The sequence below is a fragment of the Neophocaena asiaeorientalis genome, unplaced genomic scaffold (assembly GCF_003031525.2).
Source record: "Neophocaena asiaeorientalis asiaeorientalis breed wild unplaced genomic scaffold, Neophocaena_asiaeorientalis_V1.1 scaffold442, whole genome shotgun sequence".
NCBI lineage: Eukaryota > Metazoa > Chordata > Mammalia > Artiodactyla > Phocoenidae > Neophocaena > Neophocaena asiaeorientalis.
In genome coordinates, this window is record NW_020175833.1 from 1,624,505 (window position 1) to 1,648,177 (window position 23,673).

General features: G+C 49.3%; 1 protein-coding gene and 1 long non-coding RNA gene across 6 annotated transcripts in view; one reads left to right on the plus strand and one right to left on the minus strand.

The window, feature by feature from the left end:
- The window catches only part of DET1 (DET1 partner of COP1 E3 ubiquitin ligase), a 56,362-nt gene that overhangs the window by 4,974 nt on the left and 27,715 nt on the right, over window positions 1-23,673 (minus strand). For 2 of the 5 annotated variants that reach the window (XM_024732921.1, XM_024732923.1), the window contains exon 6: window positions 4,996-5,096. In XM_024732921.1, the coding sequence (XP_024588689.1) occupies window positions 5,030-5,096 (67 nt within the window). In that variant the 3' untranslated portion in view covers window positions 4,996-5,029. Of the gene's footprint in view, window positions 1-99; window positions 3,064-4,824; window positions 4,895-4,995; window positions 5,097-23,673 lie in introns of those variants that run through there. The other 3 variants (XM_024732919.1, XM_024732920.1, XM_024732924.1) reach the window with 3 other exon arrangements.
- LOC112391555 (uncharacterized) lies at window positions 4,771-11,051 on the plus strand. Its single transcript, XR_003001510.1, has 3 exons — window positions 4,771-4,901; window positions 6,961-7,046; window positions 7,283-11,051. It is a non-coding gene; the product is annotated as an uncharacterized LOC112391555 (long non-coding RNA).

A 23,673-nucleotide genomic window follows, 5' to 3' on the forward strand; every position in this document is an offset into this window, starting at 1 on the left:
GTAACCCTCCACTTCCTCCTGAAAACGAGATTGTGAATTGAGGTGAGACCCTCAATGGAAGGATTAAGATGTAAATGTGGGCCGCTAAGTACCAGGCACCTTCCTCTTTGGTTTCACATATTTCCTTTTTAGCCCCTTAACTAAGGGTTCCAGAGCTCATTAGGAACTTTTCTTACTAACTTGTAATTTGGCCCCAAATTGAGAGCTTTGTGCCTCCTACCTCTGGAGTATTCTGATAGCAGGTTTCACTGTTAGCAGGCGTGTCTAAAGTTAGTTAGCCCTAACAGTACGGGAGAGTGGTCCTGGAACCATCAGAGATTCCCCACAGTCAAGGCTGCGTTACACACTCCGTGGGCATCAGCAACCCCAACACCCGAGACTGCATGACCCTAAAGGAGGGAGGGTAGAGTGGTATAAAACAGGGTTCTCTAGAAATTAGGGGAGGTGGAGGGATGGGCGAGAGCAGAGCCCAAATTGAGACGTGCAGGAAAGCGAGTCCGGGTGGTGCTGACACAGCGGGCTCAGCCAGGCTCCCAGGCAGCACTGACTGCTCAGTCAGGACTCTGGGGTCCCTGGATGCCACACACAAGCCAAAGGTGGGGCCTCTGGGGACCCAGCAGGAGAGACCCCCCCTCTTCCTTGGACAGAGGACCAAGGATGAGAGCATTACCAGATGAAAAGATGCATGTCTGTCGGAGGGGAGTCTGCAGGAAGGGCCTGCCGACCACCGAGGGGCTCCACGCCTGCACAGCCAGCCGAGCATTGCGATTTGCCTGAACCCCGTGTAGTAAATGCACAAATGCCCTCTTATGTAGGGAAGCTGCTGCGTTACACAGGTTAGAGAAGGGGAAAGGACCAAGACCCGAATGTGAATTTAGAAGGAAAATGTCTCTCTACTGCCTTCTCTTCCATCCTTAGCAGGACCTATGAAGGTTAACTTGTGACCAATGACTAAAGGAACCCAACTGGAGGCTTCTTGTGTCGAAACCACCGATGGAAGGAGTTACACTTTAAAACTACATATAAACACGTTGCGTAAAAAACATGGGGCTCGTGAGAAACCGCTCTGTGATGTGATATGGTTTGGCCTTTATTCGGGTGGACAGAGGGCCTGGAGCAATTAGTTTAACAGAGCAAGAAACAGGCGGTTCAAAAGAGAAGCTTAAAGAAAGTCCTTTAGAGAGGCGTGGGCAGGGTCGGGATAAAAAGGCTGCAGCACTCAAGGACTAGCAGGAGCCGGGGAGGGACAAGCCCCCAGAACCTGGCGGCGTTCTAGTCACAGGGATGCGGCCTCTGCCAAAGCCGTGGCCCGCAGAGGGAGAGGACAGAAACACGCTGATGGCTCCAGCCTCTGGCTACCTGACGTGCCCAGTGGCTGAGCCCAACAAGAACCAGAGCAGGGGAGCAGGGTGGTGCCATCCCTGGAGGGCCAGCCTCGCAGGCAGCAGAATGGATCTGGAGGGGCACGTGGAGAAGAGGAAGCACAGGCGGTCTCCATCATTCCAGAAGTGAAATCTTCCATACGCTGTCGTTTTAGAAAGTGTTATTTTATTCCCAAGAAAGCATCGAAAAGGAAGGTACTGCCTGAGAGGGCCTACAAGTGGACAGGACACAGGGGACCCTAAAGGATCAATGGTCTTAGGGCCAGAAATGGAAGCCTGGCACCACCGCCGGGAGCCAGGTGGGGGGAGCACCGTCGACAGGGTGCCCAGGGGGAACGCACACAGCTTTGCTGCTGGGAGCCTCAGTGCCCTGCTGCGTCCAGGCTCTAAGAGGCCAGTGAACTTGTGCTCTCTTAGATTCTATCACCTCTTAATCGTGGGGTCTTGGCCTCAGAGACTGGCCCCTCCTCAGGGCAGGACCTTCACTGACCACTTAAGGCAGTTATCGTTCATCTAAATGCCAGGCTGCCCTTTCCCCTGCTGCCACAAGCCCTTCTCTGAAGCCAGCCTCTCGGTCCTGAGACACAGGTGACCGTGTGCTTGCACTTCCCCCTGGCAGAGAAGATGCAGAGCCTGGCACTGGGTCCTGAGTATTTGCACAAGCAGAGTGTTGGCATCAACTTGTGTGACAACACACTTCCTTGTTTCCTGGCAGCAGGGCCTTGTGTTATTGCTATGAGTACATCAAAGCACAAAGCTGGTGGCCCAGGACTAGCTGCATAAGGAAAGCCTCTCCTCCCCTCTCCCCTCTCTTCTCTCGTCTGCAGGCAAAAAGGCAAATATAATTTTTCTCCTTTCAGCATAGATGCAATGTTTTCCCTTCTTTTGGCCAAGGTCATCACCCAACACCAAGCTATACCTTCACCACCAAAATAAACCTGTTTAACAGTAGAGTACCTGGATGCTGGTAGAATATAACTCAGCAGTTTAGGAGAAACCATTTTGCAATCGCCTCTGCCTGCAACCTGACTCTCATATGTCCATTTTTTTTAATGCATATTAAATTAAAAGGCATTTAATGCATATATGCCTTCCCCCGGACTCCTTTATTCTTTCTTTCTAGTCATTTTTTCCTACCCTGGATAGATACATTGCTTTTTAAATCTGAGTATTATCAGCCCACAGTGATGGAGTGGTCACTACCAAAGCAGAAAAGTCTATTCAACCAAAGTGAACAAACATGGGCTATTGCACAAACACAGGCTGAGCACAGGGAGAACAGATATGGCACTGTCATCCCTGTCTTGGAGCTCACAGACCAAGAAAGTGGGACAGGCACATGGCTGAATTAGTCAGAAGGAAGTTCCATACGAGGCATGAATGTTATTGGTGTTTGAGTGAAAGGATGATCCCCTCAGTTCATCCCAGCAGGATCACCAGGTATCTTTAGGATTGGAAACTGGCAAAGCAGCATTGCCCCAGGTTACCGGATATGGCTTAGTTGGTGTGGTGGGTCATGATAGGAAGACGAATGGGGGTAAAATCTTACCAAAGGATTGGGAGAAAAGGAAGGAGGCAAAAAACATGTGGCCACACAAGATGTGATGGAGAAAGGGAGGTGGGCGTGTAGAAGGCTGCAGTCAAGTTCATTTGCAGGCGATGAAGGTAGGTGTGTAGGCATCTAAAATAGAGTAGAAAGAGTCACTGAGGTTTAAGTCAAGAAACTATGAGATGTGGACAAAGAAAGCTGTCAATCTTGATGCTGAAATCCCAAAGTGGACATCAGGGCAGGGGACAGAAAAGTCTGGGAGAATCAAAGTCCCCAAACAACACAGAGCGGCCAGAGTACAGGAAGCAGTATATGGGTTTAGGAAGAGGGGAGTAACAGCACGAACTTCAAAAGAGAAGGACTGTTGGGAGGAGGTAGCAGAACGATGTCCCAGAAGGGAGATGAGGCACTGGCCACATGCTGACCCGCATCCCTGGGCACTGGGGTGAGATGTGCAGAGTTGGGGAGGAATGGGGAGGAGTGTGGTGATGAGAGACTGTCTCTTCTCAGTGGAATCAAGCTCTGGGGACCACATAAGAAGGAGCGGGGTGATGAGAGTCCTGGAGAAGAATGCAGGCTGTGGGCTGGGTTGGGGGTGTCCGGCGTGGTGACTTTGCAGATGCTGAGAGGATGTGGAGAGAGATGAGGCCGGGGAGGGCCTGGAGGGGGCAAGGACAGGGACCTGCCATGGCTGTGGTCTGGACTGGAACCTGTGTCCAGTGTCTGCTCTGCTTCTAAGCCGCTTTCATAAAGAATACAGATGGCCAGAAGCCATGAAAAGATGACCCTTCTTACAAGTAATCAAGGAAATGGGAATTAAAATGCATGACCATGGGCTTCCCTGGTGGCGCAGTGGTTGGGAGTCGCCTGCCGATGCAGGGGACACGGGTTCGTGCCCTGGTCCGGGAAGATCCCACGTGCCGCGGAGTGGCTGGGCCCGTGAGCCATGGCCGCTGAGCCTGTGCGTCCGGAGCCTGTGCTCCGCAACGGGAGAGGCCGCAACAGTGAGAGGCCCGTGTACCGCAAAAAAAAAAAAAGCTTGACCATCACTCCCTAAATGATGCTAATCCAAGCCACAGTGGGGATGAGCTCTCCCAGGAAAAAAGCAGAGAATGAGGAAAATAAGACGACCCAGTGTTAAATGCTGCAAGGAGGGCAAGGCTGCAAAGAGGCAGGGATGCAGCAATCAGAGAGACAGCAGGTGTGGCGTCTCAGAAGCCAAAGGGCCAAGCACTTCAGAAGAAGGGAACAGTTGGGGTGCACGGTGTGGCTGAGAGGTCAGCTGGCAGGTCAAGCAAGGTGAGGACTGGGCAATGGCCATGGATTTGGCAATGTGGAGGTCCCCGTTCACCGAAGGGAAGGAGGGTGGAAGAGAGTCAGGATGCCTACTCTTCCGTAGAGGCTGTGTCATGGCAACAGGGGTGGATGAGGAGATGGGCTGTCTCCCTTGAGACATGGCAGCTGTGAGTCGGGGTGTGGAGGACCCTGGACCTGAAGGAGGCGGGAGGGAAGAGGCCACAGCAAGGCAGCTGGAGGCCAGGCCTCAGGGAGAGACAGCCAGAGTGGGGCTCCAGTGACAGGCGGGAACAGCAGCGTCCAACTCCAGCAACGTGGCATTGACAACGGAAACAGAACGTCCTTGCAGTTGGTACACGGGGAACCTTTTTTTCCCAATATTCCATAAATTGTTCTGAAATAAAAGTGCTCTCAAATGTAAATAGCTAGAGCCTCTTCAGAGGGAGATCTGGCAATATTGTTCACCACTTGCGATGTACAGACCTTCACAGTTCCCTTCTAGGAATTTCCCACATGGAGCAGCGCTGTCCCTGCTCATGGATGTGCCCTGGAGCTGCATGGTCAGCACAGCAGCCACCAGCCCCGCGGGACTCTCCAGCACTTGAGATGTGGCGAGCAGGACCATGACTGAGGAATTGGCAGTTCGGTTTTATCTAGTTCAAATTCACTGAAATGTAAGTACAGCATGTGGCTGGTGGCTACTGTATCGGACAGCGCAGCGGAGATAGGCTCTCATGGGGGTGGGAGTAGGCAGAGGTATATACTCACTGAGGCACGGCGAGTAACGGAAGAAGATTGGAACCTAAATGTCCATCAACAGGGCGCTAGCCAAGGAAATTACAGCCCATCCGGATAATGGAATGTTAGCCCTGAAACAAGCCAAGATATATTGCTAAGTGAAAAACGGGGGTTGGGGGCGGGACAGGCAAGACAGTGCAGAGTAGTCATGAACTGCTGTAGAAAAGGACAGGATATGTGTACATAAATGTGGATGCACTGACTATCTGGAAAGACATACCCCAAATGGGAGCATTCCCTCCAGGGAGAGAAACTCAGTGACTGGGTAACAGGCAGAAAGAAGATTTTTTACCTTTTCCACCTTCAGAAGAGGGTGCCATGTACAGCTGACCCTTGAACAATGCCAGGGTTAGGGGCGCCCACCCTGCATGCAGTGCAAATCCATGTATAACTTCACAGTGACCCTCCGTATCCATGGTTCCGCATCCACAGATTCAACCTTGGGTGTCGTAGTACTGAACGGATTTAGTGAAAAAAATCCACATAGAAGTGGACCCTCGCAAATCAAGCCTGTGTTGTTCAAGGGTCAGTTGTCCATGCTGTTGCTTATTCAGGTTAATTAATGAATCAATTAAAATAAAAATAGAAATAAAAAACTGGTTTATAAGAAATGCGTAGAAGCTGCAGAGTCAGGCACTATGTAAATTATCTCAAGTGGGCAGATCACATTTTTTCAATAGACATTTTGACACACACAAATCTGTAACACCCCCCAACGCTGCAGCTGGCCCAGTATTTGGGGGAGGACTTCTGACTTGGCTCTGAAATTTGTTCTGGTAATCAATCTGGCTTCTCCCCTCTGCCCGCCCAGGTTCAAATTAAATTGTACACATGCTCTGCGATTCAGCCTAACAAGTCTGGCCAGAAAAGTTGGCCTCAGTGTCATTGTTGCTTGGCTGGAAGGAAGGGGCAGACAGAGCACAGCGCCCCGTTTCCATAGTGCCCTGTGGCAGCTTAACCACCTTGGATTTGCGTAATCCCCTTGAACGGAAAGGAAATGTCAACTGAGGGGCAGTGTGGTGTCACAGGAGGCCCTTGCTGGCAAGACACCTGTTGTCTCAACCCAGCTTGAGCACAGACTCAGCAGCCTGTCAGCCACACTCCCGTTCCCCAGATGGACCTCAGTTTCCCCCTCAGGACCAAGAGGCGGTTGAGTGGGCTGTAGCTCTGGCACCCAGGAACCCACAGCTCCTTTGTGGCTGGGAGGACAGCGCGGGTTCGGATGCACTAGCCCACACTGGGGGAGACCCTCAGGGCTGCGGCACAGGCCTGACTGGATGCCGCGGAAATGCCCTTCATTCTTCTCCCTGTGTGCTCTCCCCAGGGCTCCATTCCCCCTGCCTGCTTGCAGTGGGGAGGGCCGGGGCTTTGGAGACACCCAGCCCAGGTTGGGACCCCGGCTCGGCGTCAGTCTGACGCTCAGCTACTCCACCTCCACGGGACTGTTAGGAGCATTCGCCCAGACAGTAGTGTACCCGCTTGTACACAGCTGATGCTCATGAAGGACGCCTCTGCGCTCTCCCCACACTGCTCCCTCGGGCTCCAGTCTGTGGGGTTCTGGCTGAGAACGGTGGTGGATGCAGATGCAAGCCCATTTTGCTGCCATTATTATTATTACTATTCCCAAAGCTTTCTTTCCTGTGATTTTAATCAGAGAAGGTTCTGATGGAGCCAACCACCCATCCTCCTACTCCCTTAAACCCACTCAATTGTAGATTAAGCCAGATTGTTACAAATTTGCAGCCAAAAATTGAATTAAATTTAAAAGCCAAATGATTCCAGAATCTATCCTTCAAGAGCCTTTCTTCCATCCCTCCTTCCTCGAAAATCTATCCATACTCAGATAAAATATGTCTAGAACCTGGTAGCTGCCCTCAGCAGCTTCGAGGCTGGTGGGGGAGACAAATTCAGAAAAAATCCATTGTAATCCCGCAGGTGCTACCACAGAACAGGGGTGTGTGTGATGAGAAGAGGTATCAAGGAACACTTCCTGGAAGAGGTGACCTGAGCTCAAAATAAGAGTAAGCATTAGGAGGCAAATGCGGGGGATGAGGGGTGAGGGGGGTAGTTTCCAGCAGAGAGGATGCACGCATGGACAAAGGGCAGGGGGCAAAAATGACAGTCTGTGCCGTAAACTACCAGCAGTTTAGAACATAATGTGAGGGAGGAAGGGAGGCTGTAGCAGGCTGAATAACAGCCCCCAGAGATAACAGATCCTAACCCTGGAATCTGTATGTGTCACTTTATTTGGAAACAGGGTCTTTGCAGATGTGATCAAGTTAAGGATATAAAAATGGGGAGATTATCCTGGATTACCTGGGTGGACCCTAAATGAGATCACATGTACCCTTAAGAAATGGAGGCAGCAGGAGATGTAACTGCACAGAGGAGGAGAAGGCCATGTGACCACGTCGGCAGAGACAAGTGATGCAGCCACAAGCCAAAGACCTACCGGACCCACCAGAAGCTGGTAGAGGCAAGGAACAGGTTCTCCCCTGGAGATGAGATGAGAGATGAGAGTCTGACAGAGAACAGACAGTCAGGACTGCTGCGCAGGGCCCATTCAAGAGCGGTTTATGAGACAAAATTGCTCTCTGGGTTAAAGGGGGCCGAGAAACCCCAGAGCTGCCACAGGGCGTGTCTAACAAAAGGGACTGGTAGGGCTGCGGCAGTTCCCACTTCACACGGACACCCTGGGCCGGTGGCCCTGCCTCTGAGGGACCGACAGGGCTCCCTTCCTGGGCCTTGCACCCAGGCCTCTGAAGGGAGGGATGAGCCTCAGCCATCGTTAGGACCCCTCTCTAGCCCCTCAGGTGTGCGAGCGGAGCGCAAGCTGCCTCTGGGAGAGGACAGTCGGGATCCTGACGACACATCCCTAGGAGCCGGCATAGCACAGGTTTTTGTCCTGTTGGGACCAAGATAATTGGGGCATTAATGGAAATGCATTTCTTACCTATTTTTTGTCTGATTGAAAAGTACTTTGCAGTCATTTAGGGCCCTCACACCCCTATAATCAGAGCACATGTCGCTCAGACAAGGCAGAAAACTGGGTCACCACACAGGCTCCAGAGCCTCTTGGATGCAATAAGCAAAGAGTGCAGGCCCACCCCCTTCCTGTGCCCCACCAAGGACATCGCCAGCTCTGTGCAGCCCCTCAGTGATGGCCAAATTCAGCAAACAGGCTGAATTTGGACTATCAGGGTACAACTTTATTTTTCTCCCATCTCTGCCTCGCATCAACTATGTCAGAGCTCCTTTTCTGTACCCCTGAACTGCCATCTCAGGAAGAGTCCATGGCCTTCTTTTAGTTTGAAGAATAAGTCTCATTTTGATAGTTCAACTCCCTTCCAGGGATCTAAAAGTCCAGTCAAATCTATTAGAAAACTCTGATCTCGGACCTTTCGCAGCTTCTCCCCTCGCCCCTCTGTAGACCCCGTCTTCACTCCTCCAGGAACGGGATGAGGGAGGATGGAATGAGGGGGGAAGTGCAAAGTCGTCCTGCTCTCTGTGGGGCTCTCTTGGCCAACATCGGCCGTCACACCTTCGTCTTGACAGGCTGGCTCTCGTGTGGGCCCGTGGTGGGATCTCTGGAACCAGTTCCCACCCCACCACCCACGCAGAGACTTCTGCCCCGGGCCTTCTGTGGTGGACATGGAGATGGCTGCCCAGACACCCCCCCCAAAGGAAGGGCCTGTTGCCCAGCTGCTGTCAGCCCCAGGGACAGTCACAGAGAGCTGTCATCCTTCCAACGGCAGGTCCACCGATGGCTGATGGCGGCCCGGGCATAGGGCCTGGCCAGCTCTGACAGGCACCTTTGGGTCGGTTTAGGCCTGCAGCACAGCTCGGCTTCCCTCTGCCCACCCTGCCTCCTCCCCTCCCTTTCATAGTGCTGCTCCTGGGCCACTCCCTAGTAAACAACCCCACACAAGTGTCTCAAGTCTGCTCCCCGGAGAACCCGCACGTGACCCCTTTAGCAAGAAGCACATGCACTCGGGCTGACGCCTCCCCACCCATCTCAGCTCCTGGCCCTGTGGCCCACCCCACCCAGGGTGCTGCTGCGGGGAGCCCTGAGCCCCGTTAGGTGAGTGGGGTACCGGCAATGCTGGCTCAAGGCCAGCTCCCTGCACAGTCCCCCCTGAGCCACAGGGACCTTGGGGACGCCCCACTTATCCCTGCCCCACCTAACGCCAGCAGCATGGCCTACCCAGCTGCTGACCCATCTCCCTTTGCCCCACTCTGCCAGCCTCCCCGCTCCAGGCTTCTCCCGGCTGGAAGCAGGCACCACCCTCCGTCTTCATGTATATGCCCTCCCCACTACCTGTAAGATACCATCCATGTTTTGCTCCCAAGAACTCTCTTGAACCCTGCCTTAGAGGTGGCATGGAGCAGGTTCTGGTTTTCTGCAACTCAGTACGCTCCCAGCCAGGGCATGAGACACCACCCTCCCCTTCTGGTAGGGGCCCCAAACTCTGCAAGCTCTTCCCCCATCACTTGACTTCAAAGCAGGGCCAAAGCAGTCCTGCGAATTAGCTGTGCTTGCACTAGATTTGGGAGGAAGAAGAGAGGCAGAGACCATGGCCTCCCCGCTGCTTTGGCTGGGGAGATGTTGGGTTTTTCGTCAGTGTGGAGAGGTGGTGGCGGCAGTGGCCGCGGCGGCGTCCCCATCTCTGGGTCAAAGAGAGGCAGTGGTCTGGGGTCGCCCACGGCCTCAATCACTCCTGAAGCCCTGCCTTCCTGATGGGGCAGAGGCAGCAGCTCTCTAGAGGGTCTGCAGGGGTGTTCTGGGCCCTTCCAACAGTGTTGTAAACACTGAATTTCCAGTAACAAATCCTCTTCTACCTAAAACAGCCAAAGTGGTTTCTGTTTCCTGCAACTGTGAACCTGACTGGCACCGGACACCTTTTCAAATTCCGAATCTCTTCCCTCGCCTGGATGGGGTGGCGATTGTTGGGATTCGTCTTGCCATCTTTTAAGTCCCGCATGGATATGACTAGCCCTTCTCTTTATCAGCCCTTCTCATCCTCAACTGAGCACGTGAAATCCTTGGGGATCCTTGTTAAAATACAGGTTCTGATTCGGTGGGTCTTGGGTGAGGCCTGAGAGTCTGCATTTCTGACAAGTTCCAGGTAATGCCCTTGCAGTATTCCCACCCCAGACGTGCTGAAGAGCACAGCTTTAGTTTGTGAGGGTACTGAGCATCTGTGCTCCTCAGCTGGGCCATTAGTGGAAGTTCCAGGGCAGCAGGAAGAAGCCCCTTTACCGTAAATCCTGCATAAGCAGGGCCTGGGCCAGGTGCGTGGGAGGTGCAAAGATGAGTCAGACACACTCGGGGCCTCCAGGATCAGTGAGCCATCTCCTACTGGGCACAGAGCCCGGTGGGCCGTGGGGACACAGCCTCCCGCCTTCTCCATGCCTGGTGACTAAAGGATTTGTCCCGCTCCCCGGGCACAAGCCAGCAGTGCTTCCTGCTTGGATAAGGGTTTCCGCTCCTCAACAGACGAGCACTTTAGGAGCACAGTGGGGCAAGGCGCTCATCCCAGAAGTGGACTAAGGAAGGAAGGCGCAGGGGGCTGCAGCTGCCGAGCTGGGCCTCTGCCCCAGTGACAGGGTGAGGGCATCATGGGTGGGCAAGGAGCAGTGGAACCACTGCTGGAAGGCCAGGCTGGGTGGCATGCTCTGTAAACAGCCCTCCTGAGCCATGCGAGGGTCATCATGGGCAGAGTGGGGGCAGGGTCGGGCTTGGAATGCTGAGGGAAAGGACTGACAAGGGGCTGAGGCCAGACTGGGAAGGCCCTGCAAGGGAATTTGGGGTGCCCCTAAGGATCCTGAGCAGGGCTCTAATCAGAGGCATGACAGCATCGGGAGGAGATGGAGGTGGTGGCCCGAGGAGCAGAGACACAGGATAAAAGGGTTCCAAGGGCTTCCCTGGTGGCAAAGTGGTTGAGAGTCCGCCTGCCGATGCAGGGGACACGGGTTTGTGCCCTGGTCTGGGAAGATCCCACATGCCGCGGAGCGGCTGCGCCCGTGGGCCATGGCCGCTGAGCCTGCGCGTCCAGAGCCTGTGCTCCGCAAAGGGAGAGGCCGCAACAGTGAGAGGTCCGCGTACCGCAAAATAAAAAAAAAAAAAAAAGGGTTCCAAGTTCACATGTCCTCCCACCAGCCCCGGATTATAGGAGCCCAGCTCCGTGGGTCTTATTAGCTATCTTTTATAAACAGACCCATTCACTCAGCTGGCTTTCATGTTTCTTCAAAAGCAGAACACTAAATGGAACACCAGAAAAGAACATGTTGTCCATTTAGATCACACCAAAAGCATGTGCTTTTGAGGGGCAAATGGAAAATAGCCAGTAGAGCACTCAATAAATATGTGTTGAATGTGTCAAATGCATGAATGAATGTATAAGCCTAGAGCAAGCTGCCTTGGGCAGGGGCGGGGGGGGGGCGGTTCCAGGGGAGTCCAGGTCTGCCCTGATCACAGGCAGTGCGGCACTGGGCAGCCTGTTCCTTGGGACCATCCCTCTGCTCCAGCACACCCGGTCCAGATTCACTGAAGTGCTGACTGATCACTAGAAGTTTACAGATCTCTTTACTGACATGACATCTTGACTTAGTATGGCCAAAATAAAACTCTTGATTCTTATCCCCTCCCCAGAAACCCTTTCCCTCTCCCAGTCTAACGTAAGGTAGCTAATGAAACCACTTACCCAGTTCCAAAAAACTTTGGATGCATCCTGGATTCCTTTGTCTTATCTCTACGGGGAACTCATTAGCTGGTCCAGCTGGCCCTACCTCCAAAATATGTCCCCGTCTGACCGCCTCTCACCATGTCTACTGCTACACATGTCTACTGTCTTGTCTGGCTTGTTGCCTTGGCCTCCTAAGTGACCTCCCTGTTTCCTACCACCCCTTCCACTGAGCACAGCCCATTTTCCACATAGCAGCCAGAGGGATCTTTTTAAAATATAAACCAGATAATGTCACTTGTTTATCAGTTTCCTAGTTTATGTTCTGTCTACTAGAATGGAACTCCATGAAGGCAGGGACTTGTGGATTTGCAGTGCCCAGGGCCTAAGAAAGTGCTCAGTAAACACCTGTAAATCTCACCGAATGAAGGAGCCTAAGCCAGTGGCTGGAGTGAGGACCTCATCTCCAATATCAGTCACCCAGGCTGCCCTGACTGGCCCATACTGCAGGGAAGCCGATACCCAGCTGCAAACTCAGCCATGTTCCAGATAATGCCATGAGAATGTTGACGAGCATTAGAAAATGTAATTTTTTAAAAATGGTTTTCTAGAACATTCCTGGAGAAATGGTCAAAACGATAAGGAGAAGACTCTGGATTACCAACAAGACGAACAACTAAAATGATATATAGGAGTGGATTCTGGAGTGTTATCTAGAATTCAAAACATTAGCCAGTGTCTGATTCTGAAAGGACACCATACTGATGTCCCCAGAATGTGACAAAAGAATTTAGAAATGAAAACAGTGGGGATGTTTTTCTTCTTCTTTTTTTAAATAGGTACTTAATAGGGCTTCCCTGGTGGTGCAGTGGTTGGGAGTCCGCCTGCCGGGGTGGGGGATGCAAAGCGGCTGGGCCCGTGAGCCATGGCCGCTGGGTCTGCCCGTCCGGAGCCTGTGCTCCGCAACGGGAGAGGCCACAACAGTGAGAGGCCCGCGTACCGCAAAAAAAAAAAAAAATAGGTACTTAATAAATATTTATTGAATGAATCAACTGCCTATGTAAATGAAAAAGAAAATATTCCCAAAATATCATTCTAAGTTTTAAAGTATAAGACAGATTAGAATGGTTCCAGAAGCAATATTCTGGAAAGGGGTCACTAAGGAATCACAGCATTCCATACACTCCTCCAGTGGCTTACCCATGTAGTCCTCTGGCCCCAAGCTACTCAAATATATATTTCATTGTCCTATTACTTTCAATGTATTTTTGAGAGCTGCTTCAAATCCTTTGTGAAATGAGGCAAGAAACAAGACAGAAGGGCAGACAAAACCAATGAAACCAGCAGGCCCAAATCAAAGCAGATACAGAGGACTTGGACAAGAGGCGGACTGAGTAGGACAGGAGAGATACCACTCACCAGTTACAGACAGACACTGGGCCCATCATCTTAGTTTTACATCTCACTTTCTAGAAGGGAGGAGGTTCTCTGAACCTTTGGAAAAGTTCCCTGGCCATCAAGAGGTGGAAGATTCCACGGCCTTAGGGATGGCCCTGTCACCTCCTGCTGCCATGGGGACAGAGATTAGCAAGCACTAAGCTCCCCGGGCTCGGAGGTGCTGGAAGGGGCAGCCAAAAGGGCCCACTGTGCATCTCCACCCGGTGGTCACTGAGGTTGCTGGGCACACCTAATCCAGCTGTCACCACGCACTTGCCCTCCTCTGCAAACAACAGCTGGTCGGGGCTGGGCTCCACGGCTGCCCATCTGCCACCCGCCCTCCCTGGCCAGAGATGCTCAGGTGTCCTCAAGACGGCCCTTATCCCTCACAGCACCACCCCTCCCATCCCCCTGGCTTGGTTCTGTGGCTCAGATGGGGATTTTCCACCCTTCCCACGAGGCCGCCGGCCGACTGCCAGCAGTGAGTCCCAGATATGCCATCTGCCCTCAACTATCCCACGCCCTTCCCCAGGGCCCCTTACCACATGCGGAGGGTGCAGGGGGCTGAGCTGCAGACTCTGAAGTCCATTTGAATTCTGGCTCCAGCTTTGCGACCTTTGGCAAGTTACTTAGTCTCTCTGTGCCTGAATCCTTATCTATAAGATGAGGACAAAGCATTTCAGAGAGCTGAGCTGAGTCAGTAAGTCAACATAGATAAAGAATTTTACACAGTGCCTGACTCAGGTGCCCGAGAAACGTTAGCTCTTTATTTTATTTTTTTTATATTTATTTACTTATTTGGTTGTGCTGGGTCTTAGTTGTGGCATGCATGTGGGATCTAGTTCCCTGACCAGGGATCGAACCCAGGCCCCTTGCATTGGGAGCTCGGAATCTAAACCACTGCATCACCAGGGAAGTCCCAACTAGCTCTTTTTAGACCCCTGCACTCCCTCGGACCCTCCAGAAGGCACCCCGACAGCAGACCTCTCCTTTAACTCAAACAGAGCCTTCAACTCCATCTGTCTGCACTCGATAAGGAAAGCTAAAGAAGCACCTTTATAACCCTCTTCGGAAAGCATCCTGAAATCTATGAGGACCTTCAGAATCTAGTGGAAAGGCCTGCACGCTAATTCTGGCTCTGTCAGTGACTCCCTTATTCTTGTTCTCTAGTTGGTTGCCTAGTCCATAACCTGGTAATCATGCCGCCTAATCCTCATTACTCCAGCGGCAGAATCCCACTAATTGTATGCTGTTTCCAGATGTGAACTGGATTTAGAAAACACAGTTTTATACTAAAATATCAGTATTTGGGGGCCACTGCCCTAGGAAAGGGTCTTTCCATGTACCCCTCCTGTCCAGCAGAGTAGGAAGTCTGCCATGGGTGGGCCAACTGGCAGAGCCTCAGCTGTGAGGCCCCTGTAGTGGAAGCTGGTCTTTGCTCCCTATTAGAACTCAGAAAATATAGAATCCCACAGACCCAGAAGCAAACAAATGACAATGGGGGAAGCAAACAAATGACAATGGCACTCAATGGTCTGAAAAGCAGAACTGCGGGGGACAGCCCACGAAAGGCAATGTAAGGGTGAATGGAGGCCTCGAACCTGAAACTGTTGGGCGTTTCTGAATTGCATGGCCTCTGACTCGGTGATGCCTCACCGCGGTGATGCTGCAGCGCACGACTGCCTTCCGTCCTGGGATCCCAGCAGCACCGGGTGGCCCGAGCCCAGGCTCTCTGCTCTATTTTCTAGAGAAGGTGTGCAGAGGACATGCTCTTCCCCGGCCTTCCTCCACACCCACCCGAGCAGGCGTCCTGCTGTGTTGTGCCTCGCACAAAAGAAAACACATACCTGGTAGGTGTCTGCAGGCTGAGACGAGCTGGCCTTTGCCTGCGCAGTGGGGGAACTGGGAGGGGGTGGCTTCCTATTTTCACTTCCTCCATAAGCAGCAGCTGGAAGGGAAGCCAGAACTGAGGGCTGCCATCCCCCACGGCCTCTCTAGAAACGGAAAAGCTAGTCCTTTCTCACCACGGGTAGAATGATTTGAAAATGCCAGATTAACCCTTCAAACACTCACTTGCGCCCACCCAAACCTGGGGAGAGGGTGTGTGCTCCCTGGGAGAGGGGCTGCCTAGCCTGGCACTTGACGAGCGCTTTCTGCCATGGGTACTGGGCACCAACTACACAGCAAAGGGGGCCCAGATGTGCAGTCTCTAATTTCATCCTCACAGCAACCCTTGCAAGTCAGTATTATCATGCCTTTTTATATGTGAGAAAACGGGCTCAGAGAGGTGATGCTCTAGCGTCATAGACTGAGGAGGTATGGAATGAGAATTCTAGAGACCAAAGTCCCAGCCACTCACTGGACTCCCTCCCGCAGGGAGTGGTCAATGCCTCTGGCTGGGGTCCACTTCTCTTCCATTTCCCCTCCTCTCCCCTCTTCTCACCAGGCTAACCCCTCTCATCCTTCAGAATTCAGCTTAGGCCACAGCTCTGCCAGAAGCCTTCCTGGACCCCACCAGCCTAGGTCAGGTGCCCAGGTGTCTGCTCCCCTGGCTCCTATGCACCCATCTCTCACCTGTTCTCAGTGAATCCTCACCTGCTCTCAGAGCTTCTTTCTCTGCCTCCCCATCTGGTCTGTCAACTCAGGTCTGCAAAGACCATGGCTTACTGTCCTTTCAGCCCGGTGCCTAGCTCAGGCTGCGATGCTCAGAAGCTCAAGAAATGTTTGTGAAAAGAATTAATGAGTAAATACAAGAGGACCCCTGCAGAAGCAGCCTCCCTCACACTGCTGAGGATACAGAAGGGTGCAGGGGTCACACAGCAAACAGGCCAATGGATCGGTGAGGTGGGTTATGCAAGCCGGAGGCACACACGCCCAGTCTAAGACGGCCCCAACCGTGGGACCGCGGGCCTCCTGACGGCAATGTGAAAATGCAGGATATTTTATACACCTTCAAATCTGTAAAAACACCACATACACCTAAAAGGCATGTCACTGAGCAGCATCTCATCTCAAAGCGTCCAGTTTGCAGCCTCTGCAGAAGCATTTGGGAAGAACTGGGGCCCAGAGTCTGGTTCCTGAGCAGCCGTCTCTCACACCCCTTAAGGAGTGGCAAGTTCAGATTCGGGGCTGTGGCTGCTGCTGACATCTCTGTCCCCACTCCCCTTTCCAAAGCCCCTGGAAACCCAGAGCAGTTGGAGCCACCAGGAATGAGGCTTTCCTTTTCCCCTTGCCTGGGACAGGGTGCCCCCAGGGCCTCCAACACCCACAAAGTCCTTCCTGAAAGGTAGGCTCCGCCTACTGTGGGGCAAGATCTCTCTCTTCCCCTTAAGTCTCCCAGCTGCACTTCACAATCCCAGCAGACTTTTTTGGACCATGTTGCTCTGTCTGTATTATAGCTGGTGACATTCTTTCTGCTCTCATCATGAACTTGAAGGAGTGGGGTGGAGTAGGCAGGTAAGGAGCTTTAGCACCATATCTGGCTTTGCAGGAATAACAGGTTCAGATCACTCACTTCCCCTGGAGAGCCAGCCCTAGACCCAGGGACCACCCCCGCTCACCCCCACCCCAGGCTGTGACAGCAGGTGGGCCGGCCACCCACCTTGTCTGGAGAGAAGCAATCAGATGTGAGTGCTGCATGTTGCTAGGGAGCAACTGGTAACAGCTGGCTGAGAAATAAGTCGTGTCCCTCGGAAAGCATGTTCTTGGCCTCTAATTAAATGCTGCTGCAGCGTCTCTTCCTTCAGGGAGCTATAGAAATGTGCCGAATCAATGCAGGCAGGAGCAGGCTGGGAGCAGCAGGTTCACAAGCCTGTTAAGGCCCCTCCTGTCTGTGTAGACGAAAGGCTCAGGGGACAGGAGTGAAATTGCTAAACCTCCAGGAGGTTGGTAAAGTAAAGAAAATCCTGGCCTCAGACTACTCAGCTCAACTAAGCCCACAGAGTGGCTACCTAATACCACTTCTGCTGTTACAGGTGAATTCATTGGTTAAACACTTTTTAAAAAGCTCATTAAATCCTACTTCTGGGTATATATCCAAAAGAATTGAAAGCAAGATCTCAAAGAGATATTTGCGCACTTACATTCACAGAAGCATGATTCACAGCTCCAGCAATGATGGATGAATGGATAAACAAAATGTATAATACTATATACATATAATGGAATATTATCCAGCCTTTATAAAGGAAGGAAATTCTGACACATGCCACAGCATGGATGAACCTTGAGGACATTGTGCTAAGTGAAATAAGCCAGACACAAAAAAACAAATACTGTATAATTCTACTTATACGAGGTAACTAAAGTAATCAAATTCATAGAGACAGAAGGTAGAATGGTGGTTACCAGGAGCTGGGGTGAGGGGGAAATGGGGAATTATTGTTTAATGGGTATAGAAGTTTCTGTTTTGCAAGTTGAAAAAGTTGTAGAGTTTCAGTTTTGCAAAATGAAAATGTGTAGTGGGCTTCCCTGGTGGTGCAGTGGTTAAGAATCTGCCTGCCAATGCAGGGGACACGGGTTTGAGCCCCGGTCCGGGAAGATTCCACATGCCGCGGAGCAACTAAGCCCGTGCCCCACAACTACTGAGCCTGCACTCTAGAGCCCGCGAGCCACAACTACTGAGCCTGCGTGCCACAACTACTGAAGCCTGCGCGCCTAGAGCCCGTGCTCCACAAGAGAAGCCATCGCAATGAGAAGCCCGCACACCGCAACAAAGATTAGCCCCCGCTCGCCACAACTAGAGAAATCCCATGCACAGCAACAAAGACCCAGTGCAGCCAAAAATAAATAATAAATTTTTAAAAATGTTGTAGAGATAAGCTGTACAACAATGTGAATGTACTTAACACTACTCGACTGTACACTCAGAAATAGTTAAGATGGTAAATTTCATGTCACGTGTTTTTTACCAGTTACAAATTAGGAAAAAACTCTTTTAAAAAATTTTAAGTAATACATGTTTACAGTAAAAGAATCACAAAGATAAAGGGGATAAGGTAAAAATTAAATATCCACCTTCCCTCACCCCCAGGCCCACTCTCCACAGAGAACCATCGTTAACAACATCTTCTGTGGGCCTTCAAAAATGTTTTACGGCTCTAAGAGCATGTATGTATTTATGTCTTTATTGATTTCAATTTCATTTCAGATTTTAGTCGTTTTTCTTTTTTATAAAAAATAGCATCACACTAAACACACTTGTTCAATTAATATGTCTCAGAGAGCTTTCCAAATCAATATGTATGGATCTGTTTCATTATTTTTGACAGGTGTATCAGACCCCATTTTAGGGACATTTCATAATTTATTTAGTCTATCTCTACTGATGCACATTTAGTAGTTTCCACTTTTTCATAATAAAAAATTGCAATGAAAAGCCTTAGGCATATACCTTGGTCACATATGCACACGTTTTGGCTTACTAACACAGAATTTAACTAGGCTAAAAGATATGCACATTTATTAAGACACTACTCTTTGTCTTTCAAGAAATCTCAATCAACTTTCTCTCCCACTAACAGTGGGTGAGAGCACCCTACCTTCTTGACAATACTGGGTCATCAAACATTTTTAACCTTTGCTAATCTGATGGGTGAAAAATAAATATTATAAGCATTTTTCATAGTTGTTGACCACGTGTATTTATTTTTCCTGTGAACACCCTGATAATAATATTCTGTGCCCATCTTTTCTTTGGGATTGTTCATCTTTTTATTATATATTTTTTAAATGTTTTAAGCTAAGGAAATTAATCCTTTGATAAATGGATTGTCATTTGCCATTTGATTTTGTTTTGATATTTTTTGCCAAGTTTTCATTTGTATGTATTCAATTTTATGGAGGTTTTTTTTTTCCCCTTCTTAAAAGGGGCTTACTCACTGCAAAATATAAACAGAAATCTAGAAGACAATGGCACCTCAGCAATTACAGGCCCATTTTGTGTCCCTTATCTTTCTCCGACCTTGGCACTTACTGCCTGCCCCTCCCTGAATCTTCTCTTCAGGAGACTCATAGAAATGTTCCTTCTCCAACTTTCTCCATTAAGTCTTTTTTATGAAACTTGCCATCTTTCTAACAAAATGTTTTCCAGTCTTCCAAAAGTCATCTCCCTACTTGATAACCAGGAAAATCCCCTCTCCCTCTAGGATTTTGAGTGGATGTATTCCAGTTATGAATCCCTGTGTCTTCTGCTTAACCTCATCAGATAAGGTTTTTTTTTTAATGTCTCCGCAGTTTGTAATGTGAAAACATATGCATTTTTTCATTTTCTCAATAAAAATGATACAGACTTGTCTTTTCAAAAGGAATCTCCATCAAGATTCTAGCATGCCCACTACAACTTTTACCCTAACTTACACTGTTGAGAACTTTTCAGATAAACTTTATTTTTAAAAAAACATAAATGGAATGACATTTAAAGTTTAAAATATTGACTTGGAAAAACAATCTAGAAGCAATTTATTTTGAGTAACACATTCCTCCATAAGGACATATTTCAAACCTCATAACGCCCAACAAAAGCTGTTGAGGGAAGCCTGAAAATTACCCTTTACTTCTTTGTTCCTCGGTTCAGGATATTTCCATCCTTCCATCCTTTTTTTTTCTTTTCTTTTAGTAGAAATATAGACCCCTCTCTATTCTCTCAACAATTTACTAAGGATAAGAGACAGCCTCTTCTTCTAATCTTGGAAAGTTAAATACTAAGCTTGGAAGAGAAAGGGTAGTTGAAGACCAGGCAATCTCCAGTCTCAGGAAGCCGAACGGGACCAGCCAGGAAACCCGCTTCTGCTATTAGAGTTACCGTGTACTACTTACTGCCAGGCGGCAGTTTCAACAGCTCTCCTGGGGCACTGTAACGCTGCCTACAGGGGACAGAACTTCATCATCAGAGAGTTAATGAAACAAGGAGAAACAGTGGACTCCCACAAAAAAGCAGTCCACCACTCAGTTTTTCCATCCTAACTCCACACACTCAAAGACTGGTTACCTGGTCACTTTACTGATGGTGGGGTGGGTGAGCCGGGAAGAGGGCAAGACACCTCTTTCTTTCAAAGAGAAGGAGATCGGTATCCGAAGACATTACCAGACTAGAAACTCAAAGGTTGGGACTATGACTTACACAATCTTATATTCCTAGTTCCTGGCATTTAGTAGGTCCTCCATAAGTGTTTAATAAATGAATGAAATAAGCCAACCAGGGTTTTCCATGAGGCTGCAGTCACCTGTAGGCTTGACTGGGGTTGGAGGATCTGCTTCTAAAAAGTCACACGCACATTTTGAGTGAGGAAGAAGCCTCATTTCCTTGCCAAGTGGGCCTCTCCAGGAGGTTATCTGCATGTCCTCATGATATGGCAGCTGGTTCCCCCAGAGCGAGTGATTCAAGAGGGGCAAGGTAGATGCAAAAGCCAAGCCTTGAAATGCCTTTTGTAACAGAGCCTTGAAAGTGACACACCACCACTTCTGCTGTGTTTACTGCTCACACAGACCAATCCAAATACAATGTTGGGAGGGGACTACACACGAGCATGAATCTAGGAGATAAGATCACTGTGGGCCATCTTGGAGGCTGGTTACCACAATGTATCACTAACAAAAAGAACCCAGATAATTCAACCATGGCAATGCTTTTTATTACTTGCAATTACTATTTTGTACAGTATGAACCATGCCTTTTATTTTCTGATGTTTTGACATCTTGGGGCCTTGCTGACCCTGTAGGGAATGCCCCTCCCAGGGTTAGCTAATTCCTAGGGTTAGCAAACAACCTGCCTGGGAGTGTGCCTTTCATTACACACCAATCCAGAGTCAGTACCTAACCAGCTCCTTTGGCATTATCCAGCTGCCCTAATCACCCAGGGCCTGATATGAGACAACTAGTGACAGCCCTTTGTCCCAGAGCTCACCAAAATTATTCAAATTAGCCAATCCCAAGCCTATTCACTCTGACTTGCCTGTTCCTTCTTGTAAAAACCACCCTAGAGGCTCTTGCACACATTTTCCCCTCACTCTCTCTGACTCCTGATTGACCCGGGTGCTTCCCTATGCCATGCTTCCTATTTCTAGTGACTTCTGAGTGTAACAAACTTCCCTCATGACAGTCATCTCCATGTCTGTGTGTCTTACCATAACTGATTAAAACAAATCTCAATACTCTTAAAATGTACACCTATTCAAAGAGCATTTTAGGCCTTTTTTAGATTGGAGGCATCCAAGCCATGATGAAGAATACCTAGCTTCATCAGTGCTTCCTATTTGACCTCATGTCTAATTTCATTTTCTTCCTATATTGAATCACATATCCCTAGAAGCTAATCAGCTTCTGCTCAAAGTCAGCATGAAGTTTCTGACAAGTTGGTTCACACCTTAATGATTAGTCCTGTGATCTGCATGAAACGGTCACACTAGACCTCTCACTACATTAAGAAATTCTTCCATTTATTCCAAAGGATGGAACAGTTTCCCCTTCATTCATTTACCTTGCTTGGTGTTTGATAGGCAAACCTTTCACACCAATCTCAGCATGTCAGTAAAATTTCAATTACTAGTGTGGATCTTTCTTTCTTTAGTTCTAAGCAGCACTTAGTTGCTGCTTTGCAAAAAATACAGCCTCACGTTCATTCCTCCAACGGCAAAACTTTGCTTCACTAATACTGAAATGAACCCCACTGCTCTGCTTCTGTACCTTTCTGAGTACAAAATAACCTTTCATTGTAATATCAAATCACAGTGCATTCTTTTGGAAGACATCTTACACAGCACATACATTTAACATATGTGGCATCAATAATGCATATTACTTGACAGAAGTGATGACAATATGAAGAGCATGCTCAACGTGCACATGCACAGGTGGTGACAGCAGTGACGTCACAACTGCTGCCTGACTGACACTCACAAGATGCCAATTAGATACACTCCGATTTTGAAAAATGCATCCCAGAACTGATGCAGTGAGGTAAATACCTTCCCATGTAAGGTGCTTAGCAGAGCTTCTGGTCCATGGTAAGCCCTTACTAAATGCGAACAATCAAAAACAACAACAGGGCTTCCCTGGTGGCGCAGTAGTTGAGAATCCGCCTGCCAATGTAGGGGACATGGGTTTGTGCCCTGGTCCGGGAGGATCCCACACGCCGCGGAGCGGCTAGGCCCGTGAGCCATGGCCACTGGGCCTGCGCGTCCAGAGCCTGTGCTCCGCAATGGGAGAGGCCACAACAGTGAGAGGCCTGCGTACTGCAAAAAACAACAGCAACAACAACAAACTCGTGGCAAATGAAGCTCCCTCTGTCCAATGTGTCTGGCTGCAAAGAGGGTTAGGGATGTTCTGATCTTCTCAGAACTGGGTAAGTGGGGACAGAGGTAATGCCACCAGTCTCCTGTGGGTGATCAGGGCTGGACCTGGAGAAGGGCAAGCTCTTGTTGCTTGGTCACCAAGGAAAGGAGGAGTGTTTAGTTAATGCTCATTTAGTGCTCGCATCAACCCTGCAAATGAGAAATTATCCCCATTTTAGAGGAGGATAAACTGAGACTTCGGTCAAGTTCTTATTATCAACCCTAGGGCTACAAAGCTAGTAGCACAGACCTCATTTGCAAGCCCGATCTGTTCTCATAATTCTATCAGAGCATGCTCTGTAAAGAATCTGAGTCTGGGACTTCCCTGGCGGTCTAGTGGTTAAGACTTCGCCTTCCAACGCAGGGGGTGCAGGTTCGATCCCTGGTCTGGGAACTAAGATTCCCACATGCCCCGTGGCCAAAAAACCAAAAAATAAAACAGAGGCAATAATGTAAAAAATTCAATAAAGAACAAAAAAGGGCCACATCAAAAAAAACTTAAAAAAAAAAAAAAAAGAATCTGAGTCCTACTATGCATCTCTCTGCTTCCTACATTGTTTCTGCCTCTGATAATCAAATGCTGTACGATGGAGAGAGCCTTCAGAATTTTTTTTTTTTTAAACAACAGAGGGTTATAGCTATAAAGGGTATACACTGAGCAGATTAATGTTGTAAACAAAATTACCCCCAGAACATCAAAACCACTTAATACGCTCCATTGCTTTGGAAGCACACACTGCAGAGAACCATTATGCTGATTACCAATAATTATAATCTACTCATTAAGGAAAGTCCCTAAGGGCTTCTACAAAGGAACACTTCATGGCTGACATGGAGTTACTCTGTGTACTTGAAAATAATGAAGCTACCGTTCTTTTAAAAATTATCTAATTTAGGCTTTTCACTGATATATGTGCTTCTCTGTAAGGACTCTAAATGAAAGAGGTTCTGCTAAATTTAAATGGAAGTTTTCTCTCAAAGGTCCAGAGCAGCTTCAAACTGACTGTTGACATGCCAGCTCCCTGCCGAGTAGGGCTGAGAGGACAGAGGTATTTAATCTGAAAGGTATATCCCCTGAAGTCTCTGCTTTTCTTAAACATTTTGGTTTCAAAGAACTTGTTTCTCCAAAGATTCTCGAGATTTATTGGATGAACATTTGTGGAGAGAAGACACTAGGATTTACTTAAAGCAGCTTTAA